The 20,238-nt window shown below is 36.8% G+C and overlaps 1 protein-coding gene across 2 annotated transcripts in view; it reads left to right on the forward strand.

Annotated features, from left to right (window-relative positions):
- ROS1 (ROS proto-oncogene 1, receptor tyrosine kinase) overlaps positions 1-20,238 on the forward strand; it is a gene marked incomplete at its 5' end in the record, with an annotated part of 117,138 nt that overhangs the window by 44,042 nt on the left and 52,858 nt on the right. For both annotated transcript variants that reach the window (XM_080805488.1, XM_080805487.1), the window contains 8 exons: positions 9,743-9,957; positions 10,472-10,632; positions 11,017-11,161; positions 13,813-14,075; positions 16,842-16,905; positions 17,217-17,419; positions 18,960-19,165; positions 19,673-19,959. In XM_080805488.1, the coding sequence (XP_080661614.1) occupies positions 9,743-9,957; positions 10,472-10,632; positions 11,017-11,161; positions 13,813-14,075; positions 16,842-16,905; positions 17,217-17,419; positions 18,960-19,165; positions 19,673-19,959 (1,544 nt within the window). The remainder of the gene's footprint in view (positions 1-9,742; positions 9,958-10,471; positions 10,633-11,016; positions 11,162-13,812; positions 14,076-16,841; positions 16,906-17,216; positions 17,420-18,959; positions 19,166-19,672; positions 19,960-20,238) is intronic.

The following is a 20,238-nucleotide window of genomic DNA, read 5'->3' on the forward strand; positions in this document are numbered from 1 at the left end:
ATTTTATTTTATTTAAGATTTTTATTTATTTATTTGACACAGAGAGAGAGAGATCACAAGTAGGCAGAGAGGCAGGCAGAGAGAGGAGGGGAAGCAAGCTCCCTGCCGAGCAGAGACCCAGATGCAGGGCTCGATCCCAGGACCCTGAGATCATGACCTGAGCCAAAAGCAGAGGCTTAACCCACTGAGCCACCCAGGCGCGCTCTTTGGCAATATTTTAAATTTCACCATTCACTGTGGTATGTAGCGGTATATCATTGTGCTTTTTAATTTACAGCTGATAATGACAATAACAGTTTTGACTACTTTTTAATTTGTTATTGACTACTTATATATCATCTTTTTTATTAACATATAATGCATTATTTGTTTCAAGGGTACAGGTCTGATAATCATCAGTCTAACACAATTCACAGCACTCACCATACCACATAACCTCCCCAATGTCCATCCCCCAGTAACCCCATCACTCCTACCCACCTCCTCCTCCAGCAACCCTCAGTTTGTTTCCTGAGATTAAGAGTCCCTTATGGTTTCTCTCCCTCTCTGGTTTCATCTTGTTTCATTTTTCCCTCCCTTCCCCTATAATCCTCTGTCTTGTTTCATGATGTGGCCATTCAAATATTTTTCTCACTAATTGATTATATATCTTTTCATTTTTGAGATGCAAGAGATCTTTATGTGTTCTATATAAGTCCTTCATTAAATATACGTGTTGTGAATATTTTCTTCCAGTATTTGACAGACTATATATTTGTTGGTAGTGTGTTTTGGTGATGAGGAGTTTTAATTTTTACTTACCCAATTTATCAGTTATTTTATGGTTTGTGTTTTCAGTGTCCTCTATAAGAAATCTTTGTCTATCCCAAGGTTGCAAAGGTTTTTTATAATGCTTTTTAAATTGTTTTAGCTTCCATATTTAAATATATGGTCCGTCCAAAATTGGTTTTTTAGATATGAATTTTAGATACTGGTTTTTAGATGTTTCTTTTTTATATGAATATCCAATTGTTCTAGTACCATTTGTTTTTCTTTGTTACAAAGGGAGAGCAAGAGTAGGGGGAGGGGCAGAGGGAGTGGGATAAATTTTTTTTAAAGACTTTATTTATTTAAAAGATTTGTTTATTTGTCAGAGTGAGAAAGAGAGCATGCACACAAGCAGGGAGAGGGGCAGGCAAAGGGAAAGGAAGAAGCAGGCTCCCCGCTGAGCACGGACCCCCCCTCCCCCCCGCAATGCGGGACTTGATCCCAGGACCCTGGGATCATGACTTGAGCCCAGGGCAGAAACTTAACCGACTGAGCCACCCAGGCATCCTTTAAAGACTTTATCTCTTTGAGAGAGAAAGAGCACAAAAGCAAGGAGGCCAGGAGGAGCAGAGGGAGAGCTAGAAGCAAACTTTGCTGAACAGGGAGCTCTACTTAAGGCTCTATCCCAGGACACTGAAATACTCTGAGATCATAACCTGAGCCAAAGGCAGACGCTTAACCGACTGAGTCATGCAGGTGCCCCAAAGAGAAAGAGAATCTTAAGCAAGCTCCATGCCCAATGTGGACCTGACACAGGGCTCCATCTCATGACCCTGAGATCATGACCTGAGTCACAATAAAGAGTCAGATGCTTAACCAACTGAGCTACCTGGGTGCCCCTTCAGTACCATTTATTCATTATTTAATTGTTTTGGTGCCCTTGTTCAAAATTATTTGACTGAGCATATTTGGGTCTATTTTTGGACTCTATTTTGTTCCTTTGATAATTTATCCAGTCTCATGTGGATACTACATTTTCTTGATTACTATAAATTTAAAAAAAGACTTAAAGATAGGTAATATTAAGTCCTTAATTTGTTTTTCTTTTTTAATATTTTTGTTTTGGCTGTTCTTCATCCTTTGCCTTTCCAAACAAATTTAAAAATCATCTCACTAATTTCTAAAATAAAGCCTGTTGGAATTTTTTAAAAAGATTTTATTATTTATTTATTTAGAGTGCATACAAGTAGAGGGAGAGGCAGAAGGAGAGGGAGTGAATCTTAAGCAGATGCTAGACTGAGTGCAGAGCCTGGTATGGGGCTTGATCTCGAACTCTGAAATCATGACCTAAGCCCAAACCAACAGTCGGTTGCTTAACCAACTGAGCCACCCAGGTGCCTCTAGCATGCTAGAATTTTAAATCTCTTATCAGTTTAGGGACAATGGACATCATAAAATATTGAGTCTTCCAGTCAATGAAAATGATGCCTCTCACCATTTATTTAGGTTTTCTTTAATTTATTTCAGCAGTGTTTTATAGTTTTCAGTGTAGAAGTGTAGAAGTTTTTTGCATCTTTCTTTAGTTAATCCTTAAATATCTGATTTTTTTGTGCTTTGTAAGTGGTGTTTTAAAAATTGTATTTTCTAAATTCTTATTGCTAGTGTAGAGAAATTCAGTTGATTTTTATATATTGACTTTGTATCTTTATTCATTGCTAAATTCACTGTTCTGGTTTCATGTAGAATGCTTTAGTAAGGGTTATAGTAGTCTTTTAAAATGAATTAGGAAGCATTCCATCTGCCTCAATTTTCTGAGTGTTTCTATAGCATTGATATTAATTCCTCTTTAAGTTTTGATGGCATCCACCAATAAATCCATCTGGGCCTGGAGTTTTCTTGTGGAAAATTGTTTGATTATAAATTTAATACATTTTAAGAATATAGGGTCATTTAAATTTTTATTTCCTCTTGAATCAATTTTGGTAATTCATGTCTGTTAAGGAATTTACCCATTTTGAATGAGTTGTTGAATTAAATTTAATAATAGTCCCCTGTTATCACTTTAATGTCTATAAGGTCTGTAGTGATGTCCTCCTATATCTCTGATATTTCTACTTTTTTTTCTTGATCACTCCTTTTAAGGGTTTATCAAATTTATCAATCTTTTAAAAGAACTATCTTCTAGTTTCATTGATTTTTCTCTATGTTTTTCCATTTTTTAATTTCACTCCTTTCCAGTATTATTTTTCTGTTTTTTCTTTTATTTATTTTAGGTATAACTTCCTCTTATACTTCCAGTTTTTTAAAATGAAAGGAGAAGTCATTGTGTTCAAATCATTCCACTAATATTTTTATAATATTGACATTTAAAGCTGTAAGTTTCTTTTAAAAACCATGTTAGTTATATTCTATAAATTTTAGTGTGCTGTGTTTCATTATCATTGATTTCAAAATATTTTCTAATTTCCCTTATTAGTTTTCTCTGACCCATGTATTTTTAAAATGTATGTTGCTTAGTTTTCAGGTATTTGGGGATTATTTAGGTATTATTTCTATTAATTTCTAATTTAATATCATTGTGGCCAAAGAACATACTCCATGTAGTTTCAGTCTTTTGACATTTATTTAGGCTTATTTTATGGCCCACCATTGGGTATGTCATGGTGAATGTTCCATGTGTACTAGAGAAGAATATTTATTCCACTTTTGTTTGGTATAGTAGTCTATAACTGTCAAGTACATAAATTGGTTGACAGCATAGTTAAAATATTTATGTCTACTTGTATTATCTGTCACTGAGAAAGAGGTGTTACAGTCTTCAACTATGTAGATTTGCCTGTAGTTCTCTTTAGTTGATGTGTCTGGGTGCTTTGTGTTTATATTGTTATTTATATACTTGATTATATTGCCTTTTATCATGATAAAATACCCTCATTAATCTATAGTATTACTCTTCATCTTAAGGAACACCTTTTCTGATAATCAGTATAGCTCAGCAGCTTTCTTAAGCTTAGTGCTTATATGGTACATCTCTATCCATCCCTTTACTTTCATTCAGTTTTTGTCTTTATGTTTAAAATACGTTTCTTGTAAACAACATATAGGGTTTTGCTTTTTTATGCAGACTGATAATTTCTGTCTTTTAACTGGATGTTTGGTTCATTTACATTTAATATAATTATTGATATATTTGGATTAAAATTTGTCATCTTGATGTTTGACTTCCATTTGTCTCATCAGTTCTTTACTGTATCTATTTTTTTCCATTTTTGAGGGTGAATAAAATAATTTTTAGTATTGCATTTTATCTCCTCTCATGACATTTTAATTATGTCTACTTATATTTTTTTTAAGTTGCTTTAGGGAATAAAATACTCATTTTTTACTGAAACCTTCAGTTTATCACAGTCAATATTCAAAATAATTTTATTTCATGAATTAAAAATTTTAAGACAAGGGGTACTTGGTGGCCCAGTTGGTTGAGCATCGGACTCTTGATCTCAGCTCAGGTCTTGATCCCAGGGTTGAGAGTTCAAGCCCTGCACTGGACTCCACACTGGGCATGGAACCTAATTTAAAAAAAAATTATGACAATGTATTATAATTATTATCCTTTGTGTATTTGCTGTCATATATTTTATTTTTACCTGCAGCATAAAGTCCATGTTTGTTACTATTTTTAGTTTAAACAGCCAACAGTGGGGAGCCTGGGTGGCTCACTCAGTTGAATGACTTTTAATTTTGACTCAGGTCATGAGATTGAACCCTGTGTGAGGGTCTGTGCTGGGCATGGAGTTTTCTTGAAATTCTCTCTCTCTCTGTCTGTTCTCTGTCTCCCTGTCTTAAAAAAAAATTTGATAAACAGCCAACAGTTTTTAACTTCAAAGGAGCAGTTATAGATCTCAAATTTAAATAAAGGACATTAAATCATTAGAGAACAGCATTTAGAGAGATAATTTAGAAATCTTTTTTTTCCCCATAGGTGAAGAAACACCCAGAGATGTGCAGATTTGCATAAATAGATGGTCAGTAAAGGGTTAAAGTAAAACAAAAGATAATGCTCTGGGGCAGAGATTTTTTTTATGGGAATTAACATTTTTCTTATTTATTTTTCTTTCCTCATTTTTTAAAAGATTTTATTCATTTATTTGACAGAGAGATCACAAGTAAGCAGAAAGGCAGTCAGAGAGAGAGGGGAAAGCAGGCTCCCCGCTGAGCAGAGAGCCAGATGTGGAGCTTGCTGGGATCATGACCTGAGGCAAAGGCAGGGGTTTAACCCATTGAGCCACCCAGGAGCCCCTCTTTTTTTTCATTTTTTTAGGTTTTTAATTTTAATTCTAGTATAGTTAACATATTAATGTTATATTAGTTTCAGGTGTGCAATACAGTGATTCAATAATTTTATACATTGTTATACTATGCTCATGATGATAAGCATACTCTTTAATCCCTATTACCTACTTCACCTATCCCCCCACACACCTCCTGTCTGGTAACCATAAGTTTGTTCTCTACAGTTAGGAGTCTGTTCCTTGGTTTGTCTCTCTCACTTTCTCTTTTTTCCTTTTGTTCATTTGTTTTAATTCTTAAATTCCATAATATAAGTGAGATTAAATAGTATTTGTCTTTTTCTGACTGATTTATTTTGCTTAGCATTATACTTTCTAGGTCTTTCCATGTTGTTGCAAATGGCAAGATTTAATTCCTTTTATGGTTTAATAATATTACATGATATATGTATCTTCTTTATCCATTCATCTATTGATGGATGCTTAGACTGTTTTCATAATTTGGCTATTGTAAATAATGCTGCAATAAACATAGGGGTGCACATACCTTTTTGAATTAGTGTTTTTCTATTCTTTGGGTAAATACCCAGTAGTGCAATTACTGGATCTTAGAGTAGTTCTATTTTTAATTTTTTGAGGAAACTCCATATACTTTCCATAGTGGCTGCACTAGTTTGCATTTCCACTAACAGTGCATGAGGGTTCCTTTTTTCCAATGTCCTTGCCAACACTTGTTGCTTGTGTTTTTTATTTTAGTCATTCTGATAAGTGTGAGGTGATATCTCATTGTAGTTTTGATCTGTGTGTCTCTGATAAGTGATGTTGAGCATCTTTTCATGTGTCTGTTGGCCATATGTATGTCTTCTTTGGAGAAATGTCTGTTCATGTCTTCTGCCTATTTTTAACTAGATTATTCGTGTTTTGGGTATTTAGTTGTATCAGCTTTTCATATGTTTTGGATACTAACCCTTAATTAGATAAATAATTAGATTATTTGCAAATATCTTCTCCCATTCAGTAGGTTGCCTTTTAGTTTTGTTGATTATTTCCTTCACTGTGCAGAAGCCTTTTATTTTGATGTAGTCCCAATCATTTATTTTTGCTTTTATTTCCCTTGCCTCAGGAGACATATCTAGAAAAATGTTGCTATGGCCAATGTCAGAGAAATTACCGCTTGTGCTCTTTTCTAGGATTTTTATGGTTTTATGTCTCACATTTAGGTCTTCAATCCATTGTGAATTTATTTTTGTGTATGTTGTAAGAAAGTGGTCCAGTTTCATTCTTTTACATGTACCTGCTCTAGGGTAGAGTTTTCTAATATTGGGTTCTTGGATCCCAGGGAGTTTGGAGGGCTTCAGGATGTGTATGAGTACTCTGAACTTGAGGATCCATGCTTTTCATCAATTTTCAGGGAGCCTAATCTTAAAAAGGCAAAGAACTCCTGGTACATGAAGACAATGACAAGACTACTTTTAGATTAAAAGATTCATTTTTTTGGTTACTGGAAAAACTCTTAATCATAGAGACAATGAAAGGAATATACATATCTGAATATGTATACAAACATATAGTATGTATAAGCAAATACACAACAATCTGAGTAACCAAGTTTTTCATATCTACTATGGCATACAGCTTTGGCTTTTTTCCCGCCTATGAGCCACAGAAAACTGGTTGTTCCTTTCCTTGGAAATGTAAGGTACTGGTAATCTGATTGCCAAAAGAATCTAAGATAATATATTTAAAGTGATAGTGTCCTGAAAGATTATGATTCATTCTGTGTCTGTACATCCTGGAGGGCTGGTTAGCTGGTGTTCGATGACAGCCCAGCTCCTCGAGCATCCAGAGAATTGATATAATTGAACAGGTGGAGAAAGGAGGTTTCTCCTTTTTAAAAATACATTTCCTCATCTAAAGGTTAATAATATTTCTGTGTATGCTTTCACAATCAAGTGCAACAGTGCTTGGCCATGGATAGCCACTTTTGCCCTCCAAGTAAGTCTTGCCTTTTTTTATCATATCAGGAAATAAAAGTTGTACAGAAAGACATGGATTCCAGAACATCTTACAAGTAAAGAATTTTTCCTTATATATAGCCCAGATTCCTTCTTCTACATTTTAAATTCCTTTTCTTTAGTTTAGCTCAGCACTAATACATATATAATATGAACCACATATGTAACTGTAAATTTCCTGGTTGACTCATTGAAAAAAGTAAAAAGATACAGGTAAATTATTCATTCATATTAGTTCTTGAATATCCAGAGTGTATTTTACATATATAGCACATCTCAACTTGTACATTAAGTTTTCATAGGAAATACTTGATCTGTGTTGAGATTTTATAAAATTTACAGTTGAAAAAGTTGGTTTATATGCCCATTTTTCAAATACTTAAAATTTTTCTAATAAATCAAACATATGATTCATAATATATGAGTCAAATATTAGTTTTGAAACTTAACCTAAATTAATTGAAATTAAGTAACATGAAAAATTCAGTTCCTCAGTCATATTCAGGATTCAGTAGTCACATGTGGTTTGTGGCTAGTACATTGGGCAGTTACAGCTCTGGCTTGTAGTAAAGATGAGATGAGCTATTGGCTGCGACTCAGTATATTCTGAACTCAACAACTGTAGTGGAACTACTCTCGAAATTGCTCTTCCCTCTCCTATGTCCGTCCATTCCCTTCAGTTTATAAAAGAATGAATCAGTTACAAGTATAACAACATATCTGACTTGGAAGTTCAAGAGGGTGCCCCTATCAAGAGTTAGATGTATTTAGTTACGTCAGGACTGATTTGTTACTCCAAAGGAGCCAACGCCCTTGCTGTGCCCTCTGCCTGATATGTTCCCAGACTCAGTTCCTTTGGTTAACTGGTATTCCGCCTGTATGGCTCCGTTTGAACATTGTTCTTTAAGAAACACTTTTTCTGACCAGACCCTAGTAGGTCTCCTTGTTCAGGAACCCACTCCACCTTTCTTCTTACAGTGCTGTTAAACAGGACTATTGTTTGCTCATCTTCTACCAGACTGCCTTTTCTGCTAGCCTGTGCACGCTGTGAGGGTGGGGATTGTATTTGTTTTATTTACCGCTGCATTCCTGGTGACTAACACAGAACTAGGCACAGAACCTTTGTTGCATGGATGAGTAAATGAATGAACCTTCAGCCTAGTAGCCTCAGCTGACCTCCATACACAACTTCATAGTATTGTGGAAGAATTTGTCTTTTTATGACTTTCCTGTTGAGCTTTGATTTAAATCCAGCTTCACTTATTGCTGAGGACTGAAGGGTTTAAAATTTCATGTGGAAGGAAGCCCCATACTGACCTCCTGAAAGTGAAGAGGTTTTGCTGATGTTGTGCTGTGAACATTGGAGGTCAAGAATTTCCTGGTTAGCTCAGGAGATTTTTACAGGGGAGGAGACGTCAGCTGGATATGAGGGGCAAACTAAGCCAGTAGCAACTGTGGGATATCCAGTCTCGCCCGATGGGGAAATCTGTCCTGGGGATTATTTTGGGAATGTTGAAACAAAGAACCTGGTGAGCAAAACTAACACAGATGTGTTCACAAGATACAGGCTGCAGCAGCTCTGTGGGTGGTCCAGAGGAGGCTAGCCTCTTCAGACCACGTGCATCCCACTTGGTGAGGTTCCTTCCATTTGGAATTTGGTTTTATGTATTACACAAGGTTGCTGGAAAGTTCTAATGAGAAATAGAAATAACAAGGTGTAAAATCAGACTAGTGGATGAAAGTCCAAAAAAACGAATCAGATACTGTTTTCATAACTGTGTAGGTATAAATAGAGTATTTTACTAGAAAAAGGGTGATGAGAATAGTCTTTGTGAATATACTTCTTTATAAGTTTCCCAATTTCCAGTTATGGTCCCCTTGGGTAGTTTCAGTTTTGTCAGGGAGGTATTGTGAAATTTACAGATCAAAATTTGTATGTATTTTGATTTTAAACACCATACTTCAAAACTTTCTAAAGAAGGGCATGTCAATGCTAAAAAGCTTTAGAAAAATCATTTGAAAAAAAAGTCAAGCCATCACTTTGAAAGGCTAAACATCACTGAGATAGTTTTTATTTATTGAGTACTAGGCAACTGGAGTAATTTGAGAAACCACCAAGCAGATTTTTAAAGTAAAAATTGTAAAATTCTGTCATTGAGAAAAAAACTGTAAAATCAGTTTAAGTAATAGTCTGTTCACTTGAACCCCCCAGTCTGAAAAGGAGCATTTTGAATAAGCTGAAGAGCTTAATGAGTATCACTGAAGAACAACTGTGAATAGTATAAAGTGAAGGACCAAATATGCTAGAATGATGAATGGCAAATAAGGAAGGTGACTAACCAACTATAGGAAGGAGGCATGGCACAATGAAGAAAAAGCAGTCAATATTGAGGGTACTTCCAAGAATTGAAAGTATTTCTTAAAACCTGTGTATCTTCTTGCCATTGCAATATCACTTTAAGAAGAAAAGTCCTAGAAAGTTTGCTTTAGGTATACTTGAACAAAAACGCAAAAAAATCAGTTTTCTATGGAACTAAAGATAGCAATAATTATTGTTGCAAAGTATTTCCTTTTGGTTTTTGTACACACAAACACACACTCTCACAAACACATATTCTCTCCAGTAAGGCATGTACCAGCCCTTCCCCTTCACTTTAGGTACACATGCTAATTGGTGTCATGTCTTCGCAGCTCTGGAGAGACCAACATCACAGAATTTGCAGCCTGGAGTACTTCGGAAATTTCCCAGAACACACTGATGTACTATAGTGATCGCCTCTTCTGGATCAATGGCTTTAAGATTATCACAGCTCAGGAAATAGGTCAGAGAACCAGTGTTTCGGTTTTGGAACCAGCCAAATTTAATCAGTTCACAATTATTCAGAGGTCCCTCAAGCCTCTGCCAGGTACAAGATTTTATTCCTGCTTACCCACTCTCCTCCAAATTTTTTATTAAATAAATGTTTAGGTTGGGATTTTTTTTCTTAAGAATTATGTTTTTTTTTAAAAAAGATTTTATTTATTTATTTGAGAAAAAGACAGTGAGAGAGAGCATGAGAGGGGAGAAGTTCAGAGGGAGAAGCAGACTCCCCATGGAGCCGGGAGCCCTACTCGGACTTGATTCTGGGACTCTGGGATCATGACCTGAGCCAAAGGCAGTTGCTCAACCAATCGAGCCACGTATGCACCCAAAAATTATGTCTTAAAAAGAAAAAGGCTCTAGTAGTTTCCATTGGTCAATTCACTCTTAACCAAATTTGTAACATGTTTAACAGCAAAAGAAAATTTTCAGGATATATTAAAGAAAGGAAATTTTGTTTTAGTACCAATTATTAGTAACTTCCATTATTTTTCCGTGTTTTCTATGATGATTGAGAATCTTAAATTCTTTTTCCCTCTATTCTTTCTTTCATCCCATAGGCAACTTTTCCATTACCCCCAAGGTTATTCCAGATTCTGTTCAAGAGTCTTCATTTAGGATCGAAGGGAATGCTTCAAGTTTCCAAATCCTGTGGAATGCTCCCCCAGCAGTGGACTGGGGTGTAATTTTCTACAGTGTGGAATTCAGTTCTCTATCTAAGGTATAGTGTGGGTTCTAGTAGCTTCCAGTTCTTAAGCAGTCTGTACCATCTGCATCAGCCCTGCCTGCACTCATCTGTGCTTCTTCCATTTAGCCAAGCCCGTCTATTTCCTTTGTTGTTCCCATACATTTGGTTATTTTTCCTTAGAGCCCTTGTTTATAGCCAGTCTTTGACCATTTTGGGGTTAGAGGTAACAGCCGGTTTGTTAGATACATTTTAACTGGTCTGTGTGAACCACATGGAACTGACCAACATCAGCATTTCCAAAATTGCAGGTTTTGACTTTACATGTGAACCAGAGTTTGGGGATTTTAGTTAATTAGGAATAAAGGATTTTGTGATTCTCTCACTAAGAAAATAATGTTTTTTTTTCTTATATTTTAGTTCCTGGCTAGTGAACAACAGCTTTTACCTGTATTTACTGTGGAAGGTCTGGAGCCTTATGCCTTCTTTAATCTCTCTGTCACTCCTTATACGTACTGGGGAAAAGGCCCCAAAACATCTCTGTCACTTCGAGCACCAGAAACAGGTACATGGGTCAAAATCTCTTTTACAAAAGGCAGAACCTCACTTTCTATGACCTAGAATAAATAGCTACTAATTTTTAAAAAAAGACCCTTTTAGTGACTTTGGAGATTAGAATAGCACCATTAAAATAAATCTGAGTAATTTATTCCAAAAGCATATTTCAAAGATTTCTTAGAGACTGTTTCACTTGTTTATCATAATATATCTGATGCAGAAATTTCAGGAAATATGTGAAACACTTGATAAGGAAAATGGGCATATAACAGCAGAGACAATTTCATGGAAGGCAGGCTTGTCGGTAGAAGTTCTCATGGATAGTAGCTTAGAGTCTTCCAAAGATGAATAACTGATTTGTCCAAATTTAATGTTTCTTTTTGGTATATATTTTAAAAAGGATGCTAGTCATATCTTTATACGTGTATTGCTATAAAATTTGCAAAGCACATTTATATGTATCACTCCTTTATTAAACATTTGTTGCATACCTATCATGTGTCAGAAACATCATTTCATCCTTTTGTTTGACCTTCACCCTGCTCTGAGGAACGTAGGACAGGTGTTATTATCTCATTTATACAAATGAGAAACCAGAATCCCGGTATGTTACATAGCCAGTTAAGTGGCAGGGCTGGGACTTAATCCAGACTTTTTGCTATAGTTTGATCAAATCTCCATTCAGTCATTTCTGCAAATGTGGTCAATGATAGTATCCTATTGATTTATTTAATATCAGCTTATTAGCACAGGACCTGTGCAGGCAGTGAGAGCTCAGTAAGCTTAGACATCCATTCACCACTGTGTTTGTTTTTTTTTTTTTTAAGATTTCATTTATTTATTTGACAGAGTTCACAAGTAGGCAGAGAGACAGGCAGAGAGAGAAGGGGAAGCAGGTTCCCTGCCAAGCAGAGAGCCTGATGTAGGGCTCAATCCCAGGACCCCGAGACCATGACCCAAGCCGAAGGCAGAGGCCCAACCCACTGAGCCACCCAGGTGCCCCACCATTGTGGTTTTTTAACTGCTAAGATTCTTTCAATGATATTTATCCATAAGTCTCATAACAGGAACATAGTGGAGCCTGGGCAGGTTCTGGAGCAGTTAGCATTTGGATCCAGGTATGCTCTCTTTGAGATTGTCTTGGGATATCAGCTTTGGTCGGATTCTTCTGTGGAAATGGCTTTGTCTGCATCTGTCAAGGGATGCACAGGGGGCTAGGGTCATCAGCACTCTGCTGGATGTTGGGGGCAATAAAATAAAAAAAAAAAAAGAAAAGATCTGGCCTTTGCCTTCAGAAATTTACAATATAGTTGGGAAATTATTCAAATTGACAAATATTTATTAAGCACTTACGGTGTGCCAGTCTTATACTAGATTTGAGGGGATTTTTTTTTAAAGAGTGTGATTTTGTGATTTTTCTTTTTTTAAAGATTTTATTTATTTATTTGACAGAGAGAGATCACAAATAGGCAGAGAGGCAGGCAGAGAGAGAGGGGGAAGCAGGCTCCCCGCTGAGTAGAGAGAGCCCGATGTGGGGCTCGATCCCAGGACCCCGAGACCACAACCTGAGCTGAAGACAGAGGCCTTAACCCACTGAGCCACCCAGGTGCCCCTAGATTTGAGGGGATTTAACAAGGAATAAGAAAAGATGCTTTCTCTGATGGAGCACATAACACAGTAGAGATAAACACATGCTTCCAATGATAATAGAAATGAGACCGTGAAAATTGAGTTGCAATGGCATAGAGCAAATAGACAAGATGGAAAGCTTCTTTTATATCAAGCTTCATCTATACCATCTCCTAAGAAGGAGAACGCAGTGCTCGTGGACTGGTATGGTCACTGAAGGCCTTTGGGGAGGGGAAATTCTAGCTGGGCTCTGCGAGATGATTCAAGAAAATGTATCCCATGTGAGCACAGTGTAAGCAGGCCTGTAGATTGCATAATAATGTGAGTGTCAAACATTGAGAAGCGACGCGATTGGAGTGGAGAATGGAAGGGGACCTCGTAGAGGAGTCAGAAGACAGAAGACAGGCATCTTGGATGAAATGACATAGACATCAGGCAGAAGAATTTCTCTTGATTAAGAGGAAGATAAATTCATTGAAGGAATGGGAGAGACTAAATTTCTTGGTTTGACTCTAGGATTAATGAATGGTAACCCCAAACCATACTCTTGGGGGGTACTCCCTGCTGCCAGGGAGGATTCAAGGTGAGAGTGCCTGGATCCCTCATATACTTCATGTTACATCCTGAACTGGACAAAGGCTGGACCGAGTTCCTGCCTTACTTCCTGTGACTGCCATTTCCACCACCAGCTGAATCACTGTATCAAGATGAGAGTAAATATTGTATTTTATAAGGAGAATCAGCCACCCTCCAGATGAGGGTGATGAGGCACAGATGAGAAAGATGGACCTAAGTGCTGGCAAGAGGGATTTGGGTTGAAGATAAGAAAGATTTGATGAAATATCAGGATAGGTTCGTGAAGAAATCTTTGGAATATTCTCTCCTGAAGATCTTTAAGAACAAGATAGATGCACTCCAGTGGTCCAGAATGAGAAGTACTTATTACTAAGCTTCTCCACACCCTCACCATGAATGGTAAAAAGTCAACCTTTCATTCTTGTCTACCTTATCTGTGTCTCCGCTTTGCAGTTCCGTCAGCACCACAGAACCCCAGGATATTTGTATTACCAAGTGGAAAATACCATAACCAGAATAAAGTTGTAGTGGAATTTCGATGGAATAAGCCTAAGCATGAAAATGGTGTGTTAACAAGATTTGAAATTTTCTATCAAATATCCAACCAGACAGAAACAAATGAAACTTTCGAAGACTGGATCACTGTCAACACAACTCCCTCAGAGATGTCTTTTCAGCTTGAAGGCATGAGTCCTGGGTACACTGTTGCCTTCCAGGTATGAATAAAAACAGGGAAATGAGGGTCTTAAGATTGATTAAAGAACTAAGTTAGGAATTCGGCCACTCTGTCAATAATTTGGGGTCCACTGTGATCATGGAAGTCAAGTGGGTAATGAGGACACAGAGGGGAGAGGGGACAGCTAGGGTAAAGGACATCTTGACAACTTTCTGGCTTTCAGATTCAGAACAGACCATTATTTTTTTGTGATCACTATAGGCCATGGACCACAGTAGATAACTTTTATATTCCTTATCTCATTTGATCCTTTTATGGTCTGTGAAGAAAAATCCAGGTCCCTGGGTGTATCAGTGAGTTACTAATGCTGTGTGGCTAGGAAGTGGTGTGCTATAGTCCAACTTCTAGAGTCCTTTCCACCGGATCATTCACTATTGTGAGTCCTCTGGATGTCCCAACTTGGAGCTACCCATGGAAATAAAAACTGAGGGTCTAGGTGGTTGACATCTCAAAGTTACTGTTTGGCTGCTAATAGAGGAGAAAGTGAGAGAGAATGGGAGCCAAGAATAAAAAGCTACCTCCACCTCATTTTTGTCTTTTAACTTTCATATGAGATAGCTTTCTACTTACAGTAGACGGTTTGATGATTTTCATATCTTCATTAAATAGAAAGTTGGTGACAATGTTGTACATATTTAGAGCCATTTTCCATTACTTCCTGGGGAACATAATGCTTTGGGAAATGTTTTAGAGATCTGAGCTTCCTGAGGCTCTAGTTTCTTTTTGTAAAGTCCTAATTTAATAATTATTTTGTTAACATATTAGGTCTACATAGACAAATCAAAAAAGTTGTACATAAAAGTTAAAGATAACACACATTCCTACTGGTTAAGATTTATGTGTGTTCTGGTTAAAAAAATATCCTGGTTAAGTGTATCTGTCTGTTACATAGAGCTTCAGATCTCAACCACCACAAAACCATGCAAAGTGATATGCATGGGTATGCATGAGTTTCACTTAACATGGCCTTGTGCAAAAGTGAAGATGGCTTGGTATATGTGTGTAGCATCACACATACACACACATATACAGAGAGTAGTATGTATAATATGGTAAAATATATTTAACACTAGAAATATATAAAAAAATCTAATGCTTTGTTGATTGAAAGGGCACTTGAGGATCTTCCCTTTGGGTCCATCATTATGGACGTCAGTTTTCTTTATAGGCTATTGTGCATATGCAAGTTTTGGAAGTGGAAGTAATTCACTACACAAGAAAAGACATGTAATAAAAACTGTTTTTAAAAAGCTTTGGTACTAGGATGCAGGGCTGCACAGTGGGAAGAAACTATACAGCCCTCAGAAGACTTGGTTTTTATGTCAGTTTTTGCATGTATCATTGTGGATGAGTTACTTAGGTTTGACTGAGATTTTGTCCAGTTTCTGCTCTTAATAGTTGTGAGGATTGAAAGAGATAATGTGTGTAAAAGTGGTTTGAGACGCACAATTTATTTTCAAATGTAAGTTTTAATTATTATTTTTATTTATTTATATTTCTATTTATATATTTATATTTATTCTATTTATTATTATTATTTTCTTATTATTTTCCTTTTCTAAATCTCCTTTTTAAAAAGTATAGTAAATTTACTTATTTAAAGCTTCTAGTTGTTTATTTCACAGTAAATGGAAATTTACCGTAATATGCATAGTTTTGTTTCTGTTGAATGTTCTACAGAAAATTTTGAAAATAGCTAAAACTTTTCTTAGAAATTCAAATCTTTTGCAGTGGAGATTTGTGCCATTACGTCGTACTTTTTTTTTTTTTTTTTTGAAGATTTTATTTATTTGACAGAGAGAAAGAGATCACAAGTAGGCAGAGGCAGCAGGCAGGGAGAGAGTGGGGCAGGCTCCCTGGGGAGCAGAGAGCCCCAGGTGGGGCTTGATCCCAGGACCCTGAGATCATGACCCGGGCTGAAGGCAGAAACTTAACCCACTGAGCCACTCAGGTGCCCCTACTTCATACTTTTTTAGACAAAAGGATCAACAACAATAAAAAACAAACCACCAGCATGAATATGAGGGAATATTTACCTCTTAGTGATTTATTGCTTTATACTCGGATGGAAGTAACTATTTGAAACTATTCAGTCAGAAAAAGAAAAATGCCATATGATTTCACTCATGTGGAATTTAAGAACACAACAGACTAACATAGGGGAAAGGGGAAGAAAAGGAGAGGGAGGCAAACCATAAGAAACTCTAAACTGTAGAGGACAGACTGAGGGTTGCTGGAGGGGAGGTGGTTGGCGATGGGCTAAATGGGTAATGGGCACTAAGGAGGACAATCGTGATGAGCATTGGGTGTTGTATGTAAGTGATGGGTCACTAAATTCTACTCCTGAAACTAATATTACACTGTACGTTAACTATCTGGAATTTATTTTATATCATTTATTTATTTCTATTTAATTTAATTTAATTTTTTCAGTGTTCCAAGATTCATTGTTTATGCACCACACCCAGTGCTCCATGCAATCTGTGCCCTCCTTAATACCCACCACCAGGCTCACCCAACCCCCCACCCCCCTCTCCTCCAAAACCGTCAGTTTGTTTCTCAGAGTCCACAGTCTCTCATGGTTTATCTCGAACTAACTGGAATTTAAATAAAAACTTGAAAAAAAACTATTCATAATCAGAATTATGAAGTGAAATCTTCAATAATCTATCAGTTTCAGAATGGAATTATTATCATCGAGGACACCATTGAATGCCGTTTTCTTGGTATCTTTTTCTTTCTTTAGGTTCGAGTCTTCACATCCAAAGGACCTGGACCATTTTCTGACATAGTAAAGTCCAAAACAGCAGGTATTTATTACCAAACACCTGTGCAAAAAACAGCTAGTGTTTTAACAACATTCTTGACCCTGGGTATGCTCAGAATATGAATACTGTCTCTGAGCTGAAGTCAAATAATCAATTTTTATCATCCACGAACATGTTTAAATAAGCCTAAGCATAGGGTGCCTGGGCAGTGTTGACCAAGACTGGAACAGTAGACGACCCCAGAGGAGACCCATGGATTTCAGAATAGTCTGCTCGTAAATCAAGAGATTTTGCCAAACCAAAGATTTTTTTTCCCTTATACATATTCTAAGTGTTTCATTTCTTGTTTTCAGAAATCAACCCATTTCCATACCTTGTAACTCTTTTTGACAGCAAGATAGTTTTATTAGATATGGATCAAAATCAAATTGTATGGACATTTTCAACAGAAAGAGACATCAGTAGCATGGGCTACACAGCTGATGACGGAATGGGGTATTATGCTCAAGGAGACTCACTTTACCTTCTGAACATGCACAACAGGTCCACTGCTGAGGTATCTCACTATGTAAACTATTCTGGAAGGAAAGACATGGATAATTTGCATACCACACTACCCTGTAATTAAAATGGCTGGTCAGTGGTTGAGCCATTAAGATTAGAATGGTTGATAAGGACAGATGTTGTCTAATTACTTAGCCACAGATAAATAGAGATTAGATTTTGGGCAAATGTCATTCAGGATTAATCTAGCAAATAGTTATTTGGTTTAAGGCACTGTGTTAGTTCCTGGGATAGAGGGGTAAAAAAAAATCACAGTCCTTGAACAAATCCAGTCTGGTATGAGTCTAACACTAGGAAGATAGTACTGTATAGTAATTTATGTGTGAGCTTTGGGATCTGAAATTTAGAATCTAACTGGCTTCACCACTTACTAGATCTGGCCATCAGCAAGTTATTTAACTACTGATTATGTGGTATCTGGTCATATGGCTCCTGTGAAGATTAAATGAGATAATCTAGGGGAGGCCTGAGCACAATGCTGGGAATGTGGTGGCATTCACTGAATACAGCAGGCAGACAGAAGACAGCATCATACCAGGCTGAGGGTAGGATGTGGTAGTATGACAGAAAATGAGTGATCAGTGCAGGTTGGAGGGGTGGTGGTATAATGTTGAGTTCAAAGAAGATGATCCAGGTGAAGGTGGGAAAAGCTGAGGGGGTAGTAAGTGTAAAGACAGGGAAACAACAGAGCCATACCATGTTTAGGAGGCTATAAATAGAGTGAGCTTGGAAAGGAGATGGGGATGAGGGTGAGAGAAGGACAGGTGGGAAAGCTGGAGAAGTAGACAGGAGCCTCAGTATAATGGGCCTCTTTTACTGTGCTAAGGTGTGGAGTGCCAATCCTGAAGACCACATCAAGCCATTAAAGAAACTTAGTGGGTCATTCACATGATCAAGTTATGTTACAGAAAGACCTCTCTATTAGTGATGTCAGTAATGATTTAGAGAAGATTAAGTCTTAGACAACTAAGAGGCCATCACAGAAACCGGGACAGGAAATGGTAGGCAGGAAATGAGAGGCAGTGAGATGAGAAAGGAGAGAACAATTTTGGGACATATTTTAAATGGGATTTATTCACGATGGGCAGTCATGATAGGAGGAAGTCATGAATAAATCACATTTGTTGGAATTGCTCCTCAGGTGAGTGTTGGAAATCCATAAAAATATAGTATGCAGGAGAAAAGAAGGTTTTGGAGGTGAAGTGATGAATACTATTTCCTGGGATCATTCATATGGAGATGTTCAGTATTCAGTTTGAATCAGTAACTCAGTGAGGGCTTTTGCTACTGTTTGTAGCACTGGCGTATGAATTATAGTTTAAGTCATGGTAGTTGAAATTAACCAAGAGAAAGAATACAATGTGGGAAGAGGACCAATGATACAATGATACACAGTCCAGAGCTATTGAGATTTTGGATTATAAAGAAGTGCAGTAAGTAAGTAATATGGTAGATTACAGAAAAGTCCTCAAATTTGAAAACAAAAAAAATGACCACTATCTCCTTGGCTATGTTTTCTACCTATTGTTAAGATTTTCCGAGGTGCACTGGTTTTTGATATCACAATTATTACAATTGACTGGATTTCAAGGCATCTCTACTTTGTGCAAAAAGCATCACAAAATGGAATGCAAATATTTGATGTTGATCTTGAACATAAGGTGAAATACCCCAGAAAGCTGAAAATTTGCAATAGAAATTCAACAATAGTCTCTTTTTCTGTATATCCTCTTTTAAGGTATGTAAAGTATGACTATCTTTTTCTGCTTGATGAAATAGACATTTACTATAATATCTTTGGTTTAATGTTAGAAGTCATCAGTGGGGAAATAAGATACTTAGGGTTCTTGACTAGCTGTATTAATTCATACTAAGTAATTCTACACGTAAATTATGAGCCCAGAGCCACAAATTTGTAAATTTAACCCATACTGACAATTTGGCTAAACTAAAGTTATGGTAATTACCAACAGGAAACCAAAGTATTGCACATAGCACCTCAAGGTCATTTTAGTCCAAGGCTTTAGTTGTAAACATGGTTATTGAGAAGTCATGGGAAAATGCTATCAACTAGACGGCTCGTGGTCAACTCTATCTCAGAAGGTTATTGGACACTTGGACATGTTCTCTCCAAACGCTGTATTTGTCTCTCTGTTTGTTAGGAATGATTAATCCTCATTGGAAACTAACATTCACAATGATACATTTTATTCATTAAGTTGGAGCGTTTTTTTCCCCCCTATAGCCGCCTGTATTGGACAGAAGTTTCTGATTTTGGCTCTCAGCTCTTCTACTACAGTATTATCAACCAGACCTTGAATCGCATCCTTCCACCTATAGCCACAAACCATTCAAATGGAAAGAGACAGTGTTTTTGTGGTGTTACTCAATCCGAGTTTAGTGGGACAATGACGATTGATACCTCTGACCTGAAGAAGCCACAGATATACTTTGTCAAAGGGCAAGAGATTTGGGCCATGGATCTGGAAGGATGTCGGTGTTGGCAAGTTGTCATGGTGCCCACTCTGCTTGGTAAGACATCCATGTGTATACTTAGATGCTCATTTGTAATTGCGGTCCCTCCTGTTCCATTAAAAAGAATATATTCAAAAGAAAATATATTCAAAAGAAAATACACATGGTATTTGCTTTGGACAATGCCAGCTGTTTCTGTAGAATATAAGGCAAGTTGTTTCCAGGAAAATTGTATATAGATATTCACAAAACTTTCTGGATCCGTGGATTTCTTTGTTGCTGTTGTTGTTGTTGGTATTATATAATTAACAGTAGAACTACAATTTATTGAGCTTA

This window comes from Martes martes (assembly GCF_963455335.1).
Source record: "Martes martes genome assembly, chromosome: 6".
NCBI lineage: Eukaryota > Metazoa > Chordata > Mammalia > Carnivora > Mustelidae > Martes > Martes martes.